Below are 19,428 nucleotides of genomic sequence, written 5' to 3' on the forward strand. Positions count from 1 at the left end.
CTAGTGAAAACGGGAAACTCCTTTCCTCAGTAGGTACGTAAGGTCCAATTAGCGAATTATGATCCCGAATAATATCAGCCAATCACAATTCCTAAAAGGTAGTTTCCAATTGCATCACAATGCAACCCTCTACGTAAAATTTTGTCTCACGTTTGATTAGGACCCAATAATATGACGTCGTTCATCTTCACGTGTCAAGCCTTACCCATCGATGTTGAACCATAATGGACGGTCGCCATGAGTTCCCCCAATAATATGAGCCGAAATCATGGGAGTTCCACGTAGTTCACATCACCATGTCAATGGATGTCACAGCTTTCCGGCACCCAGAGCTCCCCCAATAATATGAGCCGAGCCCCGAGTACGGGTAGCGTTCATCATGCACCCATTGTCGATGGAAGACAAGGAAATTATAAAAAAATTTATAATTCCCCTTTTCGGGCTTGATATTAATTTTGAATCTTATTCAAAATGAGTGTTTTTAATTTTGAAAGGTCTCATCATTAATTTTATTTAAAAGCTCGCCATGTTTGATCGTATGTTTGCCGGATTCATGCAACTTTGTTATTATCATAATAATAACGCATATACTCATTATTTATAACATATCATGCATATATTATAAACAGTAAACAAAACAAGGATGATCAATCGCCCCAATACTAATGGACCGTGTGGGCTAAACACGGGCCTTGGTCCAATCCTAGGGAAATGCACGGGATGCAAATGCAACTATTACATAAGCTTCCAATATTTACATGTCTTCGATCTTCATAATCATCATGGCCACCATCTTCCAATCTTGATCATCCACTATACTAATATTTACTAATAAATATCCATGGCAAATAGGGATACATCTCATGGGGTGGGAACGGGCCATAAACCAAGCCCACTTTATAAATTGATAATTATTACAATCATTCAACACAAAATATCCTAGCATACACCTAGCAAATTGGGCTTGGGCTTTTGATCATCCTTCATGCATAATATCACATATCATACACCATCAATTAATTATCACAATAATTAATTGATCCAATATTATATATCTTGATCCAATCACTAACCGCCACGATTATAAACTAAATTAACGAAGTATACAAACACCTTTGTCTACTTTCAAATTAATTTATTTATAACCGAATTTCTTGTAAATCACCATTTACTATAAATATTTAAAGTCCAACTTAAAATATTTATTTCATGAGAAAATATTTGCAACTTTTGTAATTTTAAACTTATGGGCCCAAAAACTCATTTTTCACCAAAAACATTTTGGCCCATTTAAAATTCACAAATATGTTAGCCATCCAATGGCCCAACAACTTAAGGCCCATGACACTTTGATATTCCAAAACACTTTTGAAAACCCTAGTCGTCATCGCCGTCGCCGGAGCTCCGTCACCGGATTCCGACCAACTTACCAAAAATTTTTTTTTTTTATTAAAAAAAAAAACATGGGGCTGTTCGGGCAGCCCCTTGGGCTGCCCTAGCAGCCCGTTTCGGGAAGCCCCTCAGGCAGCCCAAGCTGCCCGAAATGGGCAGCAACTTGCTGCCCAAAATTCCCCCGAAACCGGTCTTGATTCGATGCAAAATTTTGTTCTCATGCGGTTAGAAATCGATCTCAACATAATATCTTGTAAATGCTACACAAAATCGTCGTAACCATAGCTCGGATACCACTTGAAAGAGGATCGGTTACGGTGACCGGAAGCGCAACGGAAGTTTAAAAATCGAATTTTTACAAGAAATTTTCGGCCACCCCTTGAAATTGTGTAGCAAATACAATAAAACACAAAAATGACATTCATAGTGTGTTTAGAATTTTACCTATCAATCACAAGGATTGATGTATGGCTCCAACTAAGGTGTAAACACCTTAGCTCTTCAATGGTAGAAACTATCTTCAAGCTTCCTTTGAGCACTCCTTGCTCATTTATTAAGCCCACCACCAACTAGGTAGATCCCCTCTTAATTTGCACTAGAAAACTAAGAGGATTTTTCAAGGAGAAGTGAAGTGTTTCCTCAACAAATTGAAGAACAAAAATTGAGAGAAAATGGGAGAGAATCCTCATGAATATTTCGGCCCTTGCATCTCAAAAATTGGGAGAGGAAGACTTTTCTTGGTCTTGCAAAAAGCAAAAGACAAAAGGAGCATGCCAAGCCTTGATATTTGAAAAAGTTGTCTCCAACTCTTCACCTCCCATGCATGCAATATTATATGGTGTTTTTAACCATTAAAAAACCATGGACTTAATTTAATTATCTCAAACATTTTTGAGATTAATTATAAATTACTTGAATTTACTCAAGTCCACTAGTTAAATAATTTATTTAAATTGAGCTCTACAAGACTCAATATGATTTAATTAATTCAACACTTGAATTAATTTAATTATTTGGACTCTACTAGGTCCACTAGTGTTTAATTAATTCAACACTTGAATTAATTTAATTTAGTCCATAATAATGTTTATGAAAATCACAATTTTCAAATACATTATTCACTTGGCCAACTTTTAATTTAGGAACACTTCCATAAATTAAAATTCACATTTCTCTCATAGAAGTCATACTTCTATTTTCTTTACGCTTATAAACTCCTTTATAGACCGTTCAACACATTGAACTAATTTCTCCTTTATAGAAGTCATACTTCTAATTTTCCTTACGCTTATAACTCCTTTATAAGCCGTTCAACACATTGAACTATTTTTACTTCTCAACGGGATCTAGAAAGCTAGTACTTGTGTGGCCCTCAATGGTTCATTGATAAAACTAGCCGTGGGTTCACATCTCCATGTGATTCGGACTAAACATGTCCTTATATGAGCATACCCCAATTGCTCCATTCTTACTTATCAATTCCTTGAAAACAAGAACGTCAGAACTCAAGTCTGATAGTACCCAACCAATCATGTTAAACGCCTAGCAGCATCGCTTACATGATTCCCTAGGTATCAAATGATAGTGCCTGCAAGAACCATTCAATTATGGTTAGCGTACAGTACGGTCCCTTCAACTCATATATCCCGACCGATTCGACATCCATTGGTTTATCGAGAGTTGTCAATGAATCGATACTATGTGTTATGTCGTAGTTGCATCGATGGTGTAATCTATGAAACCCCTTTCATAATTACCACCATACTCTGATCAGAGATTTCAACCTACATACACATGATAACACATAGGATATCCATACCCGAAGGTAAGCGGTGAATCCCCGACTACAATGCATCGACTCCTATATGTTTCGACAGAACACCCAACCTTGCTACCTGATGACCCCATGAGATTCGGTAAACAAGTCAAAGTGTAATTCTAGCACATAGAGTCTCAATGTTGTCCCGGGTCATAAGGACTAATGGTGTACAACCATAAACTAGGACGTTTCCACTCGATAAGTGAGAACCACTTGGAAAGTCCTTTTATGGAGGGTTGTTCAGTGCACTCTACCAGGAGCACCTATCTGTATGCTCGGACATCACAATGTCCCCTACCAATGAAACATGGTACTCACATCACAGATACTAGTCTCGAACTCTAGCGGCCTATATCCTTCTTAGCGGCGGCTGAATTGACTAGGAACTGTTTGGAATATAAAGTATTCCAAATATGAGTTTCATGATACTCATCATATGAGCATCTCATATTCTTTCTACTATTTGTATATTCAAGGGCTTTATCTATGCAATTAGCATGGGTGTACAGATAAAGATTTGCCAAAACAATAATTTCAAATATTATTAAAATAAAGATTGCTTATACATAGAGTTTCATTGTGAACACTCGGCCAACACTTGGCTCGACGGGCATCTACTCTAACAACTCAGACGCGGATTATGCCGGTTGCAAAGTCGATAGAAAAAGTACGAATGGTTCATGTCAGTTCTTGGGCGAAAGACTAATATCATGGCTTATTAAGAAACAGACGTCAATTGCTACATCAATCGCTGAAGCGGAATACCTTGCGGATGGAAGTTGTTGTGTTCAGATGCTATAGATACAATGACAACTAAAAGACTATGGCATCCAAGCTGCTGAATCGCCTTTTTTTTGCGACAATACCAGCGCAATAGCCATCACATACAACCCCGTTATGCAGTCTCGGACAAAACATATTGACATCATACACCATTTCATCCGAGAACACGTTATGAAGAAAGAAATACGGCTTGAATATGTTCATACAGATCAACAATCGGCTGATATTTTCACAAAACCATTACCAGAGGCTAAGTTTTCACATTTCTGTAATATGGTTGGATTAATTGATTTATCTTGACATAATTATTTCTTGCGTATATTCAGCTTATTGTGCAGGAAATAAACGGAAATATAAAGAGACAGTCAGCAATACAAAATAGAAATCTTTCATTAAAACAGCCAGCAACATACATCCCTAATTTCATTTTCAACCGCCCTCGACCAGCTGTCCAACCAAGCGGTCATCCTACCGGTGGAGGTACGTAAAAAGTCATCTGAGGAAGCAATCTTCCTCAGAGTCTTCTGCTCTTTTAGGAGCATGAGGAGATAGACGTCATTAACAGAGAAGACGTATGATGCATTAGCGACATAAAGAAGTCGCTGATATTTCATAAGAAGTGTCATCTCCTTAGAGGTAACACATAGTCCTCCCTCAAGAGAGGACTGAAGCTTCTGGACCTCTGTCCAGACTGCCAGCGTCTTCTCAAATACGCTATCTTCAAGAGCAGCCTTGCGGGAAGCTATCACCGATTCCATAAACTCCTTCACAAGATCTGGCTCACTTGAACTACCTGGCTTCGCCATCTTGATATCTGTTGTTTTTATCTCTATTGTTTGTAAAACTAACCCCTCTATCTGTATTTATAGATGAGATAACATATGATGGGTCTCTCTATCATATTGACAGACACTAGGATTTAAAGAGGCTTCCAGTCTAAGCCATTGACGGTTCATCGTCCAAGATTAGTGTTTAATCCTTATGCTTGGGGGGGAAAATGGGTAAGTCATTAATTAAATAGACTTATCAACCGTTTCCTCCTAACTACATTACTCATACGGTTCATTTTACTTGGGCACGATCTTTCCACGTCATTTAGTAAAAATTACTCAAACTTTTCGACTGTCTCTGACTGACGTGACAGTTTTTACTCTTGAAAACTTCAAATTAATTATTTTACCGCCGCCCAAATTTTTCAAAACTTACAAAAATTCTCTCCACTAACAGTCCTCCACGTGGACTGACTAGTGATTATCTGAACCACACATACATACTCTACATTTGCAACCTCATTGAGTTTACCTTGCTATTACACTCAATCACATTTTCATCTAACTTGCAGGTGCTAAATTCAAACCCTATCGATAAATCCAAGAAATGGCTGCCTCGATTGCTCAGAACACAGTCGCTGTTAACTTCGCGTCAATATTTGCCATGCCCAAAAAATCGATGCAAGCCATGTTTCGTACAATATAACACTGGGCTTTGCTCTTTTCTGGGCTGCCGCTACAGCTACTCCGACACACTACTGAAGGAATTCTTTGATTCCGCATATATGAAAAATGGAGAAATTGTTTGTGTCGTTCAAAACAAAAACCTCATGTTCTCGCAGAAGATGTTTGCTGAATTGTTCAGCTTACCCACAGAAGGAGTTACTGATTTCTCCACATTGTCGGTCCGAAATATTGACATCTGCCGTAGTGCCTTCTCAGACTCTCCAATCTCTCATCCAACATGTCAAAAACGCGGCTTAAAGATTAAATTCAGACTGTTGGCAGATATTGTTGCAAAAAGACTGCTTGCCAAAGCCAGTGCTTATGATAAAATCACTTTGGAGAAATTTCTTGTAATGGCCACTATCTCATCCAAATTGCAAATAAACTGGTATGACGTTCTCTTCAGGATTTTGGTGGCCATGATAAACAAAGAAAATCAATCGCAAGGTTTTGTGGTTCAAATCTGCATATGCTGATTGATGTCAGGGTTCAACCGGTGGATATGCTAGAAGTGAGCAAAACTAAGCTCTTCAACTGGGTATCAGTTGAAAAATTTATCAAAAAGAATCGACCGTCAGATGAGGAGATTCTCTCCATCAAGACCAAAACCGGGGAAGAATTTGTGAGACAAAAGAAAACATCAAAAACCGCTTCGACAGCCAAAGAAACCAAGAGGAAGCTGGTTCTAAAAACAGGTTCCGATGATGAGTCCAAGGATGACGTTCCAGTCGCCCAAGTTTTTAAGAAGAAAAGAACTGTACATTCAAAACCAGCAAAGATCAGAGTGGTGAAACATCTTTCTGCACCGGTCGTTCCTGCCCCAATCCCTGCAATCTCAGTCAATAAGTTTAAAGGGATTCAAATTACAGAACCACAGATTGAGTCCTCTTACTCCGGAGTTCCTATTATTCTCTCCTCAGATAAGGGTAAATAGGTAATGATTGAAAATCCACCACAAAACAATTCAGTTCATAGAGCCATAGTACTAACAACCGAGCGTGTCAATGAGGCTGTCCAGAAGAAAATAAAGATGCTCGATAAATGGGTTCAATATCGGACTGCAGTAATTTTAATTTTTTACTTCAAACCGGCAAAATAAAAGCAGCCGCTAAGCTTGAACGGTCCATTTTGGAATGGACAGAAACATATGATATTAAAACCGCTCTTCGTCGACGAGACTTTCTGGAACTTCAAATGAAAGAAAGCACTCTCCGAATCATCATACAATTGAAAAGGAAAAACTTTGATCCTTTCTGTCCTACGACCAAGGATGATTCAGCCGTCATCTCTCAACTTGAGATGGACGCTTTGTCACTTGCGATGAGAGTCGCTCAAATGCGACAGGATCTCAATCTTCCAGAAATTACAGAACAGGGAAAGTTCGACTCTCTGATGGAAATACATGACGATCTGAGCTCAGAACAGTTTCAAGCCATACCCACTAAAAGGACTCCTCATCTACTTCTCCCGGTACAAACACTAAACCTTTTTCAACAGTACTTACCGTGACAGCTCAACCGGGTAACGAAAAGAACACTATGCCTCTTTCTGGAAAAATCATGCCTGAAGACTTTTCAAGTGCTGAAACACAAAGTCATCAGATTACCACCGACATTCCATCTGAGTCTCCCACAATCTCTGCCATGGATCAGTCCACCCAACTACCTCCACTTGATCTTTCGGCTGCTCAAACTGTTTCTGTTGATGAAGCAGAGAAGTTTTTATCCGACTTTGATAAAGCTGTCACCTTCCAAGATCAAGCAGTCTCTTCACCAGGTTCTCCCACCAAGGATGATCCACCAGCTCTTTCAGAACAGCTGTTGACCTCCCCCAAGGAATTGCATACAACCCAGCTGAACAACCCTTTGATGTATTCAAACTCTCCTCCACCAAGTTCTTCGCCAGCAAAAGCAGAGGAATCAGATGTCACTAGATCTAAACCGTCTGCTTCTGATGAAAACATTGATCAACTTATTCAGAGCATTACGGATGAACTCCTTGAGCCTGAACCATCAAAATTCGCTGGTAAGCTATCCTCCTCTCAACTGGTCTCTTTCAAGAACAGGTTATTATCTGAAGAAGACATACCTGAAGACCAAGATGTTCTAGAAGAAAGCTGCCAACAGCAGATTCTGACCAGGTTGATGACTAAGGATCAATCCATTTTGGCTCTCAATCGAAAACAATTTGATCTCAAGGAGGACCTTCGATCAGTCAAGACTACTTTTCGTAATGATCTTTCCACCATGGAAACAAGTTTTTCTCTCATGCAAGCAAAACATAATTCTTCTCATCTTAACCTGTGTCTTGGCCTATCAAAGAAAATGACACGTCTTCAAAAAAATTTGGAACAACGCCTCGATGTCCAAGGTGCTCAGCTTGCGAAAAATCATGGAATTTCTTGTTCATGGTGATGTCAAAAAAGGGGAAAGAGAACGACAAAAGGAAATTCAAGAAGCAGAAATATCTGTTATGAAGGAATTGCATTAATTGAAAGAAAAGGAAGACAAGGCGAAAAGCAATGGAACAAAGTAAAAGGTTCAAAGAAACTCTTGTTGCAAATTTTCTTACATCAGCTGGTTACTTTGTTTATTGTAATTTCATTCACTTAATGAAATACAATATTTTCGCTCTTATATATCTTCGTCAATATTTTTTGATTCATAGCCCTACAGCTAGGTTTTGTCATCACCAAAAAGGGAGAAATTGTTAAGAAAATATTATTCCCAAGAATTTTGGTGTATGACAAAAACAAATCAGCTCGAAATCAGCTGCGGTTTGTATATGAGATATGCATCAGTTCGACCGCTCGGCTCATCAGCTGGTATATCTTCCTAATCGGCTAAATCTCAAAGAAGTCTCAACTGCTTACTTCAGACCGTTAGCAGATTCAGCTTGGACTTTAATGATTCTCAGAACCAGATCATTAAAGAGAACTATTTATTGCTCAAAGATATTCTCTGACCGGCTTGATACATTCAAAAATATTACACCGCCTTGAAGTCAACGTATACTTTCATCAGTTCTAAGAATGATATGCATTTATATCTTTATCCTAGAAAGGATAGACCAAGTATAGACTTCAAGTTCTGATTAAAGAAGACAGTTACCATAAAAAGAACTCCTCAGGTAAAGCGCTTTAGAACTATGCCGAGCAAAAGGAAAATTAAATGTTTCTATGAAAGATCATTTAATGCTCATCAAGTCGACAGCAACTCATCTGTTCAGTGGATCAGGTTAACGTTGCTGCATCTTTTCCGACCGTTAAGAAGATCACATATATATTAACGGAGGAGTGTGCTAGCCACAACATACTCTTGATCTACCAGCTAAAAAATCTTGTTGCTAGCATATACAAAGATCTCAGAGCGCTAACACAAGCTTACATACTATATCGCTTTAACAGCACGCTTAAAAACATCATTACACTCGATCTTCTCAGGATCAATTTCGTGCTACTAAAAAAAAACTGATTGTTCACATCTGTAACCATTTGGTTATTTGATTTAGTCTCAGTTTCTGGTGAACTAAGTGTTCTTAAAATCCAGAAGTGTAAAGTGATCACTAAGAGTTCCAAAACAAGCAGTGTGATAAGTCCTGATTGAAGTGGGCTGTTGCAAAAAGTTTGTAGATCCAAAATCTTTTAGTGGAAACCTTCCCAAGGGAAAGAAGAGGTGACGTATGAGTATTCATTCTCCGAACATCCATAAAAAAAATTGTGTCACTTTACTTATCGCAAGCATTCTATTTGTTTCTAATTGTTGAATAATCCTGTTAACGTATTCAAGTTTCTATTGGAAAGTGTGAACCGTCTTCCGCACTAAATAGTGATTCACATTTCCAATCGTTTGAGAAGAATTGTTTCAACCGCCTAAAAAACGGCCGAAACCAATATTTTGCACGAGAAAATTTGAAAGAGTTCATTCACCCTCCCTCTAAACTCTTTCCCGATCCTAACAATTCTTATTCGGGCTTACCCTAGTTAGCCCCATTCTTTTCATCAACACCTCGATCAAGAATGTCAGAACTCCATCAGATCATGGTAAAAGCGTCTAGTAGCATCGCCCCATGATCCCCTAGGTATCACAAATAGTGCCTGCAAGAACCAGTCGATTATGATTAACATATAGTACGGTCCCTACAGCTCATATATCCCGATCGAATATGCAACCATTGGTTCAACTAGGGTTGCATATTGATTCGATAACTATGTGGTAAATATAAATAGTGGCATCGCATGTACGGTTGGAGAACTCCTTCTCCAACGTACATCTCATACTCTGGCCAGATATTCTACGCACTATTATTTCATCAGATCACATAGGATATCCACACCCATAGGTGAGCGGTGAATCCCCGACTACAATGCACTGGCTCCTATATGTGTCGCAACTGTACCCAACCTCGCCACCTGATGACTCTCCTGGAGCCTGTAAACGAGTCAAAGCACAGCCCTAGCATATAGAACCTCAGTGTTGTCCCAGGTCGTAAGGACTAATGGTGTACAATCATAACAACGGACTTATCCTCTCGATATGAGTTTCAACATCGAATTACGATTCATTTGTATTAAAGCATAATCAAGGACTTTATCTATGCTGATTGCATGGGTATACAGATAAAGTAAAATGAAACCAATAAAAAGTAAATTATATTAAAATAAAAATTGTTTATTACAGTTGAGTCAATAAATTCTCCAGCCAACAGTTGACTTACAGGACATCTACTCTAACAAGAACCTCCACCAATTCTACATATTCACAATTAACCGTAGTTTTCTTTCACTCCATTTAAATAACATTGGAAAACAACGTAGAGCACGAGGTTGACCAAGCGAGGGAACTCTTTCGTAAACCCATGCCCACAAAAAATTACGACAATTAATTTTTAGTAAACAATAAGCATTGCTTTATGCAAAAAACAACAAACTCACCATCAATCTGATTATGCAACATCCACGTACGATATACTTTCCATCAGAGTTTTTGAATAGCCAAGATGATCCAAAATTTTTAGATGCAAAAATAAAAAATTGGCATCCCCCAACCATAATAAAATAAAGTATCCAAATCGTGCAAGTATGGCAAAATAAACTTAGGTGCACACATCACTACTAACAAAAAAAATAACAAATGTAATAATTAAAAAATAAATAGTAAAAAGAAATAGAAAAAAAATAAATTAAGAGTTGACAGTCACACACAACTTGAAATTTAACGTACAAAAGATCTATCCGCTAAGTTATATGTAATTTTCATTGAAGTTTTAACATTTTATTAAAATATATAATTATTAAAACAGATCATGACACTAAAAATTAATTACTCTAAAGATTTCACACTTAATAATATAATAATATACATTCTTATTCATATTTTAAATATGTACTCGAATCATTTATTGTTTTGAGAATAATAACTTGAATCTTTGATTTTCTATCACAAGTCAATAACTTGCAAACAACGTATCTATAGGCTCGGAGTCGGACCTCGGTTCGTGGATGTATCGTGTAGATTCGACACTTGGGAAGGATAAGAACGACTCTTTCTTTCTTCGTCGCTCTCACCGTCCCCACTTCTACTTCTATAATAAAAACTTTCCACAGCCCACCCTTCTTTATTTCCTCCCAAAAAGCCTTTCTCTACTTTGAAGAAAAACACACTTTAGACACACACACCGGACCTTTCTTGAAATAGTGCATAGGGAACATCGACAACACCATTTCAAAAGCCCAGAGTCAAGCATTACTAGTATTATAACAATGCTAGTATTTTTACACCTGCTCTTGTTTTATTAGAGAATCATTAAAGCTGGCGATCGAGAATCGAGATACGGGTTTCCGTGAAATCAAGCCCAAGAACAGGAGAATCATGGTAATTTTACTCACTTTTGGTGGTGGTTTTGGATTGGTTATTGGTTGGTTTTTTGTGGGTTTTTGTTTGTTCTGTTTGATGAATGTATATTTTCCAAGTTTTTACAGGGAGCTGGAGGGCCTGTTGAAGAGGATTATAGGTGGCCGCCATGGCTAAAACCTCTGTTGAAGGAACAGTTTTTTCTTCAATGCAAATTTCACGTTGACTCGCACAAGAGTGAATGTAATATGTACTGTTTGGATTGTATGAATGGTCCTCTGTGTTCGCTCTGTTGGGGTTATCACAAAGACCATCGCGCAATTCAGGTATCATTTTTCGATTTCAGAACAAAATTCTTAAATCTTTTTTCAACTTTTATCTGTTTTCTTCCATTTTTAGCATTTGGGCTTCTTCCATTTCTGTCCATTGGTATTCCCTTCCCCTCTCTGTAAAAATACCTTCACTCATATTTCTTGAATTTTCACAGAATTGACTTCCAAAATCCCCTTGTGTTCTCAATTCTCTTCCCTTTTTGGCAATCTCCTTCCATTATTTTCCATTAAATATGAACCAATTTCTGGGGTTTCGATTATATTCTGATTTTATTTATCACACAGATAAGGAGATCATCGTACCATGATGTAATAAGGGTGTCTGAAATCCAGAAATTCCTCGACATTAGCAGTGTTCAGACATACATAATCAACAGCGCGAAGGTTGTTTTCTTGAATGAGCGGCCGCAGCCCAGGCCCGGTAAAGGTGTCACCAACACCTGCCAAGTTTGTGATCGGAGCCTTCTTGATTCCTTTACATTCTGCTCACTTGGCTGCAAGGTCAAACTCATATTCTTCATGGTTTTGAGTTTTAAACTCGATCATCGTTTAAAATCTTAGAAACCCCTAAAAGTTTCGATTTTAAAATGAACGCGGGTGTTGTTTTTATTTACAGATTGTTGGGACGTCGAGTGGCTTCCAGAAGAACAATCACCCGTCGGAGAAGAAAAGAACGGCGGCGGCGGCGGCAGATTCCGAAGAATCTTACAGCAGCAGCGGCCACGTTCACGGGCGGAATAGCAAGAAGCTCCCGAGTTTTACTCCGTCGACGCCTCCGCCAACGGCGGTGAGTTTCAGAGTCGCCAACAGAAGAAAGGGAATCCCCCATAGAGCCCCGATGGGGGGATTCCCGATAGAAGCTTAGAAATATATGTTTGCACCCTATATTATGGTGAAACTACTTGAATCCCCTCAATACTTTTGAAAATTACAGAAGAAGCCCAAAACCTAATTTTTAATTAGCTCCTTTTAGTTAAAACAGGGAGCTATAATTAGGTGATGAGGTGAACTTTTCTTTCATATTGTGTACAGAAATAATTTAAAAAGTCTTTTAAAAAATATAAAATATAGAATGTGAAATATAAAGGGTGTAGATTAGAATTTAAGAAATAAGACAAGTATGAAGTTTGCTTGGGAATAAGATGTGTAATAGTAATCTTATGTTTTGTGCAAGTTTTTCTATTAATATATTTTTTATACATCATGTTTTACACTAATCTTACCTTTTATGTTTTTGGTTATTAACACATCAATATGGAAAAACAAATTTAAAAATAACTCAAATTATTTTTAAAATATATAAAAAAAATAATTACTTTTGTCATTGGAGAAACTAATTCTTATTATCATCCTTTCAACTTTCATAATATGAGTGAGTCTCATGTGAGACCGTCTCACGGATCTTAATCTGTGAGACGGGTCAATCCTACCAATATTCACAATAAAAAGTAATACTCTTAGCATAAAAAGTAATACTTTTTTATGGATGACCCAAATAAGAGATCCGTCTCACAAATACGACCCGTGAGACCGTTTCAAACAAGTTTTTGCCTCATAATATTTGGCAATACACTATTTTAGTTTGATTATGGTTGAATTTGGAATGAAATCATCTTTTGTTTAGCTCATTGTTTCTTTTAGATAGATAAAAAAAAAGTGTGGTAAGTCTCAAACTTGAAACGTCACTATATATTAAGATAATAAATCGACTGAGTCAGAAGAGTCTAGTGCCATATACAACTATGTTTTGATAGGTTATTATTATTATTATTATTATGTGAAAAAATTGTTTGTTTAAACAATAAATATTAAGTGTCAAAAAATATACATGTACCTATGTGTATATGTAGTCAGAATCTTGTATATTTCATGGCCGTATAATATATGTTACTATTTATTAATTTTTTTAATACAATTAAAATAATTAGTATCATTGTATTTGATACTCACGGGAAATTGAGGGTCCAATCCCAGCGAGCGTCACTAGTCCAGACACGGGCTTCAGAATTACCCTGGGCCTGAAATCACAAATAAGACCATTAGGAGGGGGCCGGGAGGGTATCCTGGCGTAACCCCTCCAACGCTCAAGTCAGAGACTGAGGATATATGGGGGAGCAGCTAAGGGTGCTGCTGAAAACAATATAGTGAATTCATCAACTAAACACCCAAACCTGGTATTTATAGGAGAATACCTGGGCCCTTGGTGGGCCTGTCTTCCATTTGGGCTAGGGATGGGCCAGGGGTAGTGGGCTCATCCATGGGGGGCCCATCCATGAGATATCACCAGTCTCCCCCTCCCGAGTCGAACTGAATCGCAGGTTCGAAGTTCGATTAGTTGTGCTGTCCCCGAGTTACCGGGTGCGAGTTGTGCATGTTTTTCCAGCCGTTCGTCAGTCCCCAAAAATTTGGAAACAAATCAAGTCGCAATCTCGTCCTGAATGGCAAGATTTGGTTTGAACTCCCCTAAAAATAGAGGTCACCTTCTCATTTCATTCTCATTTCTCCCACAAAAACTTCACCAGCTCTTCCAGGCCCACGCTTCACCTATGCGTTAACCCTAGCACCACTTCACTATCATCATGCCACCACTCGCGCCGCCACCTCAATCCATCTCGCCTACCGAGTCCTCGCCCTTGGCCTGCACCAGCCTCGCCACGCCTGACGCCTGACGCCGCCAGCACCGCGCGCACATCGCCCCTACCGCGCGCACGAGCAGCTCGCCCGGCGCGCAGCTTCGCCCCATCACCTCCCCGCCGAGCCCTGCCCACGCTCGCCGCGCGCGCCTCGCCACCCTCGTGCATCAGACCGCCCGTACACACGCTCGCTGCGCGCACATCGCCCCTACTGCGCGCCCGCCCGCCGCACGAGCAGCTCGCCCGACGCACGAGCAGCTCGCCTGTCACGCAGCTCGCCCCATCACCTCCCCACCCTCGCGCATCGGCCCGCGCATACACACGCTCGCCCTGTCACCTTGCCCTCGCCCCGCACATCAGTCACCTCGCCCTCGTCCCACCAGCTAGCCTCGCCTTGCCCTATCACCTCGCCCTCGCCCCAACACCTCGCCCAACACCTCGCCCAGCACCTCGCCCTCGCCCCAACACCTCGCCAACACCTCGGCCAGCACCTCGCCCTCGCCCCAACCAGCAGTCACCTCGCCCTCGCCCCACCAGCTAGCCTCGCCTTGCCCTATCACCTTGCCCTCGCCCCAACACCTCGCCCAACACCTCGGCACGCTCGCCCAGCCCCGTGCCACGCTCGTCCAGTGATGAGAATTTTGATATATTCCCTTGCGAAGGGTTGTGTGATTTTTGAAAAAATTATGGGGGCGTTGCCCCCACACCCCCACGACCGGGCAGGTCGATTCCCGTAATTTTCGCAGCGGCAAACATTGTTCGTTAACGACAAACGAAATAAATTTTTCTAACACAGTATGCCCTCTTCGCCCCCATCTTCAAGGTCCTCTACTAAGCTTTTGAAGGGAAATAGTTTCCACTTCCCCGTGCCCTTGACTCCTCTGCTAAAATAGTTCATAGCAGAAAAATAAAATTCAACACCTCGGGAAATAGTTTCCACTTCCCCGTGCCCTTGACTCCTCTGCTAAAATAGTTCATAGCAGAAAAATAAAATTCAACACCTCCACCCTCTAACTCCTCTGCTAGGTGACTCCATAGTATGAAGATAAAATTCAACACCTCCACCCTCTAACTCCTCCGCTAGGCGATGCCTTAGTAGGAAAATAAAATTCAACGCGCCCACCCTCTAACTCCTCTGCTAGGCGATGCCTTAGCAGGAAAATAAAATCAACACCTCCACCCTCTAACTCCTCTGCTAAGCCGGGCCTTAGCAGGAAAAATCAAACTCTCACCTCATCATCTCATAACTCCTCTGCTAAGCCGGGCCTTAGCAGGAAAATAAAATCAACACCTCCACCCTCTAACTCCTCTGCTAAGCCGGGCCTTAGCAGGAAAATAAAATTCAATGCGCCCACCCTCTAACTCCTCTGCTAGGCGATGCCTTAGCAGGAAAATAAAATCAACACCTCCACCCTCTAACTCCTCTGCCAACCCGGGCCTTAGCAGGAAAAATCAAACTCTGACTTCATCATCTCATAACTCCTCTGCTAAGCCGGGCCTTAGCACGAAAATAAAATCAACACCTCCACCCTCTAACTCCTCTGCTAAGCCGGGCCTTAGCAGGAAAATAAAATTTAATGCGCCCACCCTCTAACTCCTCTGCTAGGCGATGCCTTAGCAGGAAAATAAAATCAACACCTCCACCCTCTAACTCCTCTGCTAAGCTAGGACTTAGCAGAAAAGTAAAATCAATACCTCCACCCTCTAACTCCTCTGCCAAGCCGTGCCTTAGCAGGAAAAATCAAACTCTCACTTCATCATCTCATAACTCCTCTGCTAAGCCGGGCCTTAGCAGGAAAATAAAATCAACACCTCCACCCTCTAACTCCTCTACTAAGCCGGGCCTTAGCAGGAAAATAAAATTCAACGCGCCAACCCTCTAACTCCTCTGCTAGGCGATGCCTTAGCAGGAAAATAAATATTCTCCACCCTCACCCTCAAACTCCTCTGCTAGGCGACAACTTAGCAGGAAAATTAAATTTTTCTTCTCCCAAACTCTGCTCCTCTGCTAGGCGATGCCTTAGCAGGAAAATAAATATTCTCCACCTCACCCTCTACTTCTTTGCTAGGCGATGCCTTAGCAGGAAAAATTTAACTTTTCTCCCCCCCACTCTTCTCCTCTACTAGGCGCAGCCTAAGTAGGTAAAATAAAATTCATATAATCCTCATAATACAAGAACAACCACGAACTTAATATAAGAACTTGGCTTTATTAAATATCAACTGATAACGTAAGACAAATTCAGGAACGAAATACATCAAAAATGAAGTAAAGATATTCTCTAAGGTGGTAAGCGTTCTCATGCCTCTTTAGAGCATTACCCAGCGCATTCTCCAACTTTCCTCTCAGCTCCTCTTGTACCTCCACAGGACAAAGTTACCCATTTAGAAGCTTCTTCGAATGACTCTACAACTGCAAGACTGAGCTCAAGCTTCCATGCGAATGCTCGTGACCTCTCTTTTCTTCTTCCTTCACGATTCTTTCATAACAACGACGTGCGACTTTTTGGTCCCCGCACAGGACTCCAACTCCTCTTCTCACAGGAAACTTAAGCTTCTGATGATAACTGGAAGCTATTGCTCTAAAATCCTTCAGGGTTGGTCGTCCTAGAATTCCACTATACGCTGATGGGGTATCTACTACAGTGAAGGCTATCACCATTGTTACCCGCCGAGGATCAGTCCCCAAGGATAGGGGAAGAACAATCTGACCCAAAGGCAAGATGACGTGTTCTGCAAACCCATACAGCGGGGTGGATACCGGCTCAAACTCAAATCCTCTCATCTTCATTTGATCCAACGTGCTCTTGAACAAGACGTTCACGGAGCTTCCATTATCAATAAATATTCTCGCCACATCATAATTGGCAATGGTGATCGTTACCACCAAGGCATCGTTATGTGGAGTCACAACGCCTCGGAGGTCTTCCGGCCCAAAGCTGATGACGGGGTCTTGTGGTAAGTCTGCATCCCTAGATATCTCAAAGTTCTTCAACCTTCTTCCATGTGCCTTCCGAGCTCGCCCAGAGTCTCCATCAGTAGCACCCCCCGAGATCATATGAATCATTCCTCTCGTAGGGTGGTTATCCTCATTCATTCCCCTCCTCGGTTCCACGAGCTCCTGAGGGACATCTTGACATCCACCTTCCCCTCTCTGCTCACCCATCCTCTGATTTATCCATGGAGGGCCTTGACCACGCCTAGGGGGCGAGCGAGACCTTTGTCGACTCCTTAATGAGGATCCTTCTCGTCTATCCCGTGAAGGCAATCTAGCACTGCACCCAACACTTCGCGACTTCTCCCACCTCCCCGCGGGCTCCCTCACCTCTATCACCTCGTCCCGACTCCTATCTAGGGGAACATGGGATGAGAATTGTCTTCTACTACTAGTTCTGTCTTCCTCTCTTTCCCCCGCACCCCTCTTCCTTCCTCCCTTCTCCGCTCCCTCAACTCTACTTCCTCCGGGCCGGCTCTCCATCCTTCTGTACCGTTGGGCATCTTCCAAGTTTACATATTTCTCAGCTCGAGCCAACAGATCATCATAGCTCAACGGAGGCTTCTTGACCAGCGACTTGAAAAACTCCCCTCCCCTCAGTCCTTGTGTGAAGGCACTTATCATGATGTCAGGGGTAGCCGCTGGTATTTCCTGCGCTGCACTGTTGAAACGCTGGACAAATTCTTGCAAAGTTTCATTCTCTTGCTGTTTCATCACGAACAGGCTCAAATAATTTTTCTGGTGCCTCTTGCTGCTAGCAAATAGGTGCAAGAAGGCAGCTGAGAAGTGTTAAACCACTGCTGGGCTGACCTCACCAACGTGCCCTGAAACACCCTGCACCTGACTCCATCCGAATATTGGTGCAACAGAGCCGCATTCTCAAACCTCCCCAAGTGTTCTTCGGGGTCCGTATGTCCATCATATTCTCCAACGTTTGACTGTCGGAAATTTGGAGGAAGCCCCTCTTCCAAAATGGCGAGGGAAAAAGGACTTCATTTCTTGGGCGCTGCAGCTCTGTTTCCCAACTGCTGCCTCATCATCCGTATCTCCCTCCACATCTCCTCTATCTCCGGATTCTCCTCACTGGGGAGGGGTCGCATCTCCTCTACCCTACTCTGACTACCCTCCACATTCTCTTCTCGCTCCTGGCGAGCGGCCTGCTCTTCTGCAAACATAGAATCTTGATTCCTCTTTATGGCCTCATCCACTGTCCGGGTGATAAATTGTCCCAACTGTTCTAGGGTCAAGTTCCCCACATTCTCATTGGGACGGGGTTGCTCGACCCTTGTCTCGTGAAGGGGCTGCTCGGTTCTTGTCTCTTGACGAGGTTGTTCATGTCTCGTCTCAAGACGCGGTTGTTCCTGTCTTGTCTCAACATGAGATTGTTCGGGTCCCCTCCGAGGACGCGATGATGCTGAGGTAGCTCTTCTACTTCCTTTCTTGCCTACCATCTCTACGCCTCAACTCAAGTGTTCCCACAGACGGCGCCAAGTGATACTCACGGGAAATTGAGGGTCCAATCCCAGCGAGCGTCACTAGTCCAGACACGGGCTTCAGAATTACCCTGGGCCTGAAATCACAAATAAGACCGTTAGGAGGGGGCCAGGAGGGTATCCTGGCGTAACCCCTCCAACGCTCAAGTCAGAGACTGAGGATATATGGGGGAGCAGCTAAGGGTGCTGCTGAAAACAATATAGTGAATTCATCAACTGAACACCCAAACCTGGTATTTATAGGAGAATACCTGGGCCCTTGGTGGGCCTGTCTTCCATTTGGGCTAGGGATGGGCCAGGGATAGTGGGCTCATCCATGGGGTATCAGTATTTTTTTGTAATTAAGCTTGTTAATAAAGTATCAGATTTTTAGTGCAAGACAATTATATTTCAGTGGATAATATATATTTCTGAAGCTTGAAGCTCAAGGTTATATCCTTATCTGACCATTTCTGTTTTTTTTATTCATTTTTATCAAAATTGCAGTTTAGCCGTGCATTAATTTTCAAAATTATAACATGATTTTATTTAAATAGAAACTAAATTAATTATTAAAAATTTATATAAGCGCACGAGAGATGCCAAGATCATTACCTTAAAATAAAATTTGTATAGTTAATGTCAAATTGCCAA

At 41.3% G+C, this 19,428-nt stretch overlaps 1 protein-coding gene across 1 annotated transcript; it reads left to right on the forward strand.

Annotated features, from left to right (window-relative positions):
- The first annotated feature begins 11,074 nt into the window (after window positions 1–11,074).
- LOC142519327 (protein RGF1 INDUCIBLE TRANSCRIPTION FACTOR 1-like) lies at window positions 11,075–12,835 on the forward strand. The gene is made up of 4 exons (XM_075622310.1): window positions 11,075–11,363; window positions 11,471–11,668; window positions 11,960–12,175; window positions 12,291–12,835. Exons 1-4 carry the CDS (start codon window positions 11,361–11,363, stop codon window positions 12,537–12,539), a joined length of 666 nt encoding a protein of 221 aa, XP_075478425.1. The 5' UTR covers window positions 11,075–11,360; the 3' UTR covers window positions 12,540–12,835.
- Window positions 12,836–19,428: the final 6,593 nt, after the last annotated feature.

This window comes from Primulina tabacum, chromosome 11 (assembly GCF_025594145.1).
Source record: "Primulina tabacum isolate GXHZ01 chromosome 11, ASM2559414v2, whole genome shotgun sequence".
Lineage (NCBI taxonomy): Eukaryota > Viridiplantae > Streptophyta > Magnoliopsida > Lamiales > Gesneriaceae > Primulina > Primulina tabacum.